This window comes from Galeopterus variegatus, unplaced genomic scaffold (assembly GCF_000696425.1).
Source record: "Galeopterus variegatus unplaced genomic scaffold, G_variegatus-3.0.2 Scaffold733, whole genome shotgun sequence".
NCBI lineage: Eukaryota > Metazoa > Chordata > Mammalia > Dermoptera > Cynocephalidae > Galeopterus > Galeopterus variegatus.
In genome coordinates, this window is record NW_007726844.1 from 411,330 (window position 1) to 418,864 (window position 7,535).

The following is a 7,535-nucleotide window of genomic DNA, read 5'->3' on the forward strand; positions in this document are numbered from 1 at the left end:
TTTTTTTTTTTTTTTTTTTTTTTTTTTTTTTTTTTTTTTTTTTTTTTTTTTTTTTTTTTTTGAGTGGCTGGGTGGTACAGGGATCTGAACCCTTGACTTTGGTGTTACAACATCTCTTTCTCTCTTAGGATGCCATGTTCACGTCCCCATTTTCAAGCCAAGAAACAAACTCTGGGAGTGTCTCAGCAGGGAGACCAGACATCTAGGTTTGCCTGACACAGCCCCAGTTTATGACAGCTGCTCTGGCGTGAGGTTTGGAGCACCCCTTTCAGTCTCAAAAGTGCCAGAGTTTGGATAACAACCTGTATGGTCACTCTAGTCTAAGTGACCAGACCACAGCTGAGTGGTGGTGATCAAGGATGGCCTTGCAGTCCACTGCTCTTTTTATTAAAGCCCTCCACCGTCTGATTGTTTGCATCCCCCTCAATACTCATATGTTGAAATCCTCACCCCCAAGGGGATGGCATTAGGACTTTGAGCCTTTGGGAGGTGTTGGGAAAATAGAATAATTTAGTCAGGCCCCCTCGCCTTAGGTATAGTTGAGGGTGGTGCAGCACATTCTTTGTAGGCAAATTGTGTGTGGGTAGGTGGAGTTAATGCACATGCCTGGCACTGCTACTCGGCTGGTGTTTTTACTGCTTCAGGCGTCTGCTGCACATAGCCATGCTCTCCAACCTACCACTTCCAAGGACCTGTTTGCCAGTTACCTAGCTCATAGACCTGCATGTGAGGGGTCTGGTGACCCAGCCTGGCATGTGAAGGGTTTGTGACCCAGTCTGGTCACTGGGCTTGAGGGGGTCTGTGAGCTCCAGACCCAGCCCTAGCTCAACAATTGGCCCAATCAGCAGGATTGCGGGCAGGTAAAAGTGCTCAACAGGAGGTGATTAGATTATGGGGGCAGATCCCTCATGAATGAGATTAGTGCCATTATGAAAGAGGCCCAAAAAAGACCCCTTGTCCCTTCCACCATCCGAGGACACAGCAAAAAAGACAGCTGTCCATGAACCAGTAATCATTCACCAGACACCAGATTTGATGGTGACTTGATCTTGGACTTCCCATCCTCCAGAACCGTAAGAAATAAATTTTGGTTGTTTATAAGCCACCCGGTTTACAGTATTTTATTATAGCAGCCAGATCAGACCAAGACACACCCTAATAAAACAAAGACACAGAGGGACAGAAGATCACACAAATGTACAGACAAAAATGAATTCAAATGGGTTCAAGGAATCCTGTCTTGAGTCCTAGAAATAAACCTTCTGTGAAGCAAATATTTCCTTGTCTTCCATCAATGGATCCATTTTGTACAGCATGCCTTCGTACTATGGTTTTATCTAAAGCATGGAACTTAGGACTGTCTGGTTAGCTCAGTTGGTTAGAGCATGGTGTTACAACACCGAGGTCAAGGGTTCAGATCCCCGTACATGCAGCCAAAAAAACAAAACCAAAAAGTGGTATTCATTTAACTGAGAAAAGCAATACCTTTTTTACCCCTGGGAGCCTACTGAAGCAGCATCAGTGCTTCAAATTTTGCCTCCCTTCTGGCACCTCCCTACAGCCCAGCAATCCCCCTTATCTGCCTCCTGGCTCCAGCTCTGTCCCTGACAAGTCATCTGCCTGTAGCTTTCAATCTTACCAGACAAGCTATTTCAGTTCCTTCGGCTTTTAGAGAAGACTAATTGGACCCTGTCATTCTCTCCTTAGGGGGTCTTGACACATGAGGAAAAGATGATTCCTCACCAAAGGCTAATGAGCTGTCCCTTATTAATCATGTCTGCAACCAGAAACTCATTTAATGATGCTCCTTTCCGGGTTGAAAGAATATAGGAACAGCTGACCACAACCACAGCCACAGGTTATGTGTGTCAGTTTCTCCCTGGGTGTCAGTTTTCTTTTTGCCTTCTGTTATTTCATCCTAGCTCTCTATGCCTTGCCCATCTTTGTTCTGGCTAAAACCGTGACTGGATCTTTATAGTTTTACTACCTATGGATGCACAAAACCAGGATTTCCACCCATCTGTGAAACTCCACAACCCAGGCTTTTAACAATGATTTTATGCTGGCACTTATTCTATTAGTTTCTGAAAGATGAGTTGTCTTCCATTGATTGTGGATTTGTCTATTTCTCCTTTGAGATCTGTCAGTCTGCTTCATGTATTTTGTGGCTGTTATCAGATATTAGATACAAATTTATAACTACTATATCTTTCTTTCATCATTACCTGTCCCTCTTGATCTCTAATAATGATTCTTGCCTTAAAATTGAATTTGTCTGGAATTAGTATTGCCACACCAGCTTTGGGTTCGACTTGCAACAGTATATCTCTTTTCATTCTTTTACTGCCTCAATAGCAGACTTGGAGCATCTTTCTACTATATACTTTTGTGGCTTTTGAACTACTTGCAAAATCATTGATACTTTTCAATTCTAAAACGCAAAACTGGGAAAAGAGATAAGAAAAAAAAGAAGAAAGAAGATTTGAATGAGGCTAAGCCTTAGGTCAAGCCTCCAGAATGACTTGTACTCTCCTTATGCAATTCTATTTCTCCATGAAGAAAGGTTTCAGCTGGGTTTAGATAAATTAGTACATTTCATCAACATAATGCTCACTCACATAAGTGATGCCTAATAGACGCCAAATTAGAAAACTGTTTATTCACAAAGATACTAATTGTACAAGCACACTGGCATATATGGTACAAATTAGTCACATAAACATAAGTGGTATCACAACCATTTTGAGTTAAACTATTTTCTCATGCAAGACACTTTCTGTGGTTACAGAAGGTGGGCACCCTGAGCCTTCACTCCTCAGCACTCTGCGTGCTGACGTAGTCCTGGAGAAGCACCTGCGCCTCTGCTCGCCGGCTCATCTTGGTGGCTTTGCCCTGAAAGCGGCCGTTCTTCCCCGCTCCTTTGCCTTCCAGGATCTCAGCCACCCTGGGGAACAGAGATGTAGTCAGGGAGGTTTCTGAAAGAAAAGCCACACACACACACACACACAAAAAAAAAACAGAAGCCCTGAGTCTTTTCCCTCCCTGGGGAAGGGAGAGGAAGAGTAGATGACTTCTAGAAATCTTTCTTAAAAATTCTTAAAAAAAAAAAGTTCTTGCACATGGGGCCGGCCCCGTGGCGCACTCGGGAGAGTGCGGCACTGGGAGCGCAGCGACACTCTCGCCGCGGGTTCGGATTCTATATAGGACTGGCCGGTGCGCTCACTGGCTGAGGGCGGTGCAGACGACACCAAGCCAAGGGTTGCGATCCCCTTACTGGTCACGAAAAAGACAAAAAAAAAAAAAAAAATTCTTGCACATGTACACAAAGATATACATACCATGTTCACTATAAGAGTGAATAACTGGAAAAAATCTAAGTGTCTATAAATGGTGCTAGATAAATTACAGTAATCTCCAGGGAGCAGGGTGCGGGCACACTAGGGATAAGGAGCTGCAAACACAGACACCTGTGGGCAGCAGCAGTGAAGCAAGCTGGGTGGTAGAAAGGGGGGGAATGTGGCAAAGTGGGGAGGCCTGGCCTGTCTGAAGAAGGAGGCCACCGCTCAGTTCCTCGTCACACTACCATGTAGAAACGCAGGCCCAGTGCTGGAAGAGCTTCCCTCTTTTTCTTTTTTAAAAGAAAAGCTAGAACTTTAGATTTTCATGTTAAAATCTAATTTTTTTTTCTTTTTTTGTGGGGGAGGGCGGTGTGTGTGGAGGGGAGGCTGGCCAGTACAGGGATCAAATCGTGGACCTTGGTTCAATCAGTTTGGCACCACACTCTAACCAACTGAGCTAACCAGCTGGCTTCAAAATCTCCCAAGTGAAGACCTGCCCAGCTTCCTAGTTGCTTCCTGAGGCTAACCTTGCTACTCCTGAGGCTAACTTTGCTACCCATGAGGCTAACCTTGCTACTCCTGAGGCTAACTTTGCTACCCATGAGGCTAACCTTGCTACTCCTGAGGCTAACTTTGCTACCCATGAGGCTAACCTTGCTACTCCTGAGGCTAACTTTGCTACCCATGAGGCTAACCTTGCTACTCCTGAGGCTAACTTTGCTACCCATGAGGCTAACCTTGCTACTCCTGAGGCTAACTTTGCTACCCATGAGGCTAACCTTGCTACTCCTGAGGCTAACTTTGCTACCCATGAGGCTAACCTTGCTACTCCTGAGGCTAACTTTGCTACCCATGAGGCTAACCTTGCTACTCCTGAGGCTAACTTTGCTACCCATGAGGCTAACCTTGCTACTCCTGAGGCTAACTTTGCTACCCATGAGGCTAACCTTGCTACTCCTGAGGCTAACTTTGCTACCCATGAGGCTAACCTTGCTACTCCTGAGGCTAACTTTGCTACCCATGAGGCTAACCTTGCTACTCCTGAGGCTAACTTTGCTACCCATGAGGCTAACCTTGCTACTCCTGAGGCTAACTTTGCTACCCATGAGGCTAACCTTGCTACTCCTGAGGCTAACTTTGCTACCCATGAGGCTAACCTTGCTACTCCTGAGGCTAACTTTGCTACCCATGAGGCTAACCTTGCTACTCCTGAGGCTAACTTTGCTACCCATGAGGCTAACCTTGCTACTCCTGAGGCTAACTTTGCTACCCATGAGGCTAACCTTGCTACTCCTGAGGCTAACTTTGCTACCCATGAGGCTAACCTTGCTACTCCTGAGGCTAACTTTGCTACCCATGAGGCTAACCTTGCTACTCCTGAGGCTAACTTTGCTACCCATGAGGCTAACCTTGCTACTCCTGAGGCTAACTTTGCTACCCATGAGGCTAACCTTGCTACTCCTGAGGCTAACTTTGCTACCCATGAGGCTAACCTTGCTACTCCTGAGGCTAACTTTGCTACCCATGAGGCTAACCTTGCTACTCCTGAGGCTAACTTTGCTACCCATGAGGCTAACCTTGCTACTCCTGAGGCTAACTTTGCTACCCATGAGGCTAACCTTGCTACTCCTGAGGCTAACTTTGCTACCCATGAGGCTAACCTTGCTACTCCTGAGGCTAACTTTGCTACCCATGAGGCTAACCTTGCTGCTTGCTTTGTGTTTGTATACACAAAGTCCCAGACCCCTTCGCAAAGAGAAAGAGTGCTGGCCAAGCATCAGCAAGAAGTCCTTCTCAGCCTCAGCAGTTTATGAACAAGCTTTGGGTTTGTTTTTGTCTCCCTTAAATAGGATTCACCAGGGTAAGCAGAGATCTGTTAGGTGGAGGAGGAGGTGAGGGAAGGTGCTAACCAGTTACAGGGTTACAGTCAAGATGTTAGTAACAAACCCAGGAAATCTGGTAGGTGACACATTTCTTAGGGTCTACTCAGCATTGAGAATACCAGTGAGCAACCTGCCTCCCACCATGCACCGCACACCAGGCATAAGCTGAGCCCTGAGCCCAACATGGCCCCTCTGACTTGTCTCTAGCTCCTACTTCTCACCTGTGTAGTACGACCACACCTCCCCAGTCTGGGCTGTTCCTGAGGCTGTGGGCAATGTGCACAGCCAGGTCTCTGAGCAGATTCAGGTTGTTCTGAAATGGATGTAATAACTCAGTAGACAAGTAAAAAGAATAAGAAAAAAGAGCACCATTTTCCTTCCACCTAACACTCCCCTCACTACCCCCTACACATCTGCTTAGGCAGAAGGCCGAGGTCTAGAGAGCCTATTCCAGGCAGAGCCCATGCCCTCTCCACCCTCCATGGAATGAATCACCTTCTGCAGGAGCTTGGTGGTGTTCTGGAGCTTTTTCACTGCTTCCACATGATCCTCTGCTCCACACCTGTGAAAGAAAGGTCAGTGAAGACCTGCCCAGCTTCCTAGTTGCTTCTGGCGTTGGGGGCGTAAATCAAGGATGCCCTTCTTGCTAGGGTGCCTCCCTCCAGATGGGGAGCTGGGGACATACTGAGGAGGCCCCTTAGGCAATTGGATGAGAGGATACAAAGGAATAAACCATTTCATGTGAGTCTGATTTACTACCCAAAGCACATTATCATTTATGATTGCATCTTACCTCCCAAAGGTAAAAGATTATTCTGCCTACCTTACAGGTAGGAAAACTAAGCCCCAGGGTATCCACGATCTGAGAAAAAGCAGGAAATTGAAGGGGGCATACTTAAGCATAGCAGTCAATGCTTTTTCAGTTCCATGACTTCTCTCCATCCACTTCAGCACCCGGTTCCCAGCCAGAAATAACAGGTTAGTTTTGTTCTTTTTCCCCTTCTCAGTGCCCAGAATCTTAATGACCTATATGAGGCAAGGGGGTAACATACACACATGCATAAACCATAGTGGGTCCTGGAACCTGAGGGCACAAGAGACCTAGACCTCCTCTCCAGTTCTGAAGCAATGAAGGAGAAATTTCCTCAGTTGTCCCCCTCTACCACTCCCAGCCCTGTTGTGATCCCCACTCCCCTATTACCCTCTTTCTCAGCCACTCAACAGGCCCCCTCACCTACCTGAAGGTCACTGAGATTGCTCACGTGGGTCCCACAGCACATGTTGGAATCAATGCCCTTAATGGTAACAACTCGAATGGGCCCAGCATGATCACCCGGCAAACCCCGGCCCCTGACCTGGAGTAGAGGGGAGGGAGAAGGGCTGTCTGGATTCTGACGAGGAGCCCTTGGAGAGGCATTCTGCAGAGCCACCCCACTGGCTCTCCCCTCACCTGCTCCACCTCAGGATCATCCAGGCTCAGTTCTTGCACATTCACAGGAAGTCGATCTCTGATTTTTTCATTGACACTCTGCTCAATGGCAGCTACCTGCTCTGCAGTCACAGATGGGCTGTCCAGCTCAATCACACTCCGGAACCTCCCTAACTCCCTGCCAGAAGAAGTTGAGCAGTCACAGGATGCTGACTATGACAACAACAATAAAAAAAGTTTATGAAGAATGACTGTATAAATGATCTTGTTTAATCCTCACAAAAATCCCACAAGGTAGAGATTGTCACTCCCATTTTACAGGTGAGGAGTATTAAGGAACATGATCAAGGTCATGCAGCCAGTGAGTATGGGGCCAGGATTCACACCCTAGGTCTCTGGGCTCCAAATTCCGTGTTGTTTCCTAAGCAAAGGTAGATGTCTCTTCTCTCATCTTTATGTTTTCCCTAAAAAAACACAAGGTTATCCCACCACCCCATCTTCAAGGGGAACAGAGAACACAGCCAATTTTGAACACTACCCTTTCTTTTAACCTTCAACTCTCCGACCTATTACTGGGAACACAGCTGGTAGTCAGGGAGCCATGCCCCGCAGTTAGTCATATGGCTCTTGCTCACCATGATGTTGTCTTTAGCCCAAACAGATGGTCAGCAACTGCTGTGATGAGATGCTGCCCTGAACAGAGAAAGTAAGAGACGGGAGAAAAGTGAGAAGCCCAGCCAGCCACATACTCCCATAATGATACAATCTAGAAATTTTCCCTGCTGAAGACCTGACAGGCACTGGGTAATACACTTTAGATACTTTATTGAAAATACTTCCAAGAATTCTTTTTTTTTTTTTTTTTTTTTTTTTTTTTTTCTTTTT

The 7,535-nt window shown here is 46.4% G+C and overlaps 1 protein-coding gene across 1 annotated transcript in view; it reads right to left on the minus strand.

Annotated features, from left to right (window-relative positions):
* Positions 1-2,633: 2,633 nt before the first annotated feature.
* Positions 2,634-7,535, minus strand: part of LOC103589868 (alanyl-tRNA editing protein Aarsd1-like) — a 22,560-nt gene continuing 17,658 nt past the window's right edge. The window contains exons 9-15 of the mRNA XM_008571919.1: positions 7,286-7,343; positions 6,672-6,828; positions 6,460-6,576; positions 6,117-6,247; positions 5,717-5,783; positions 5,442-5,534; positions 2,634-3,042 (exon numbers count right to left, since the gene is read on the minus strand). Of these exons, the coding sequence (XP_008570141.1) occupies positions 2,809-3,042; positions 5,442-5,534; positions 5,717-5,783; positions 6,117-6,247; positions 6,460-6,576; positions 6,672-6,828; positions 7,286-7,343 (857 nt within the window). The 3' untranslated portion in view covers positions 2,634-2,808. The remainder of the gene's footprint in view (positions 3,043-5,441; positions 5,535-5,716; positions 5,784-6,116; positions 6,248-6,459; positions 6,577-6,671; positions 6,829-7,285; positions 7,344-7,535) is intronic.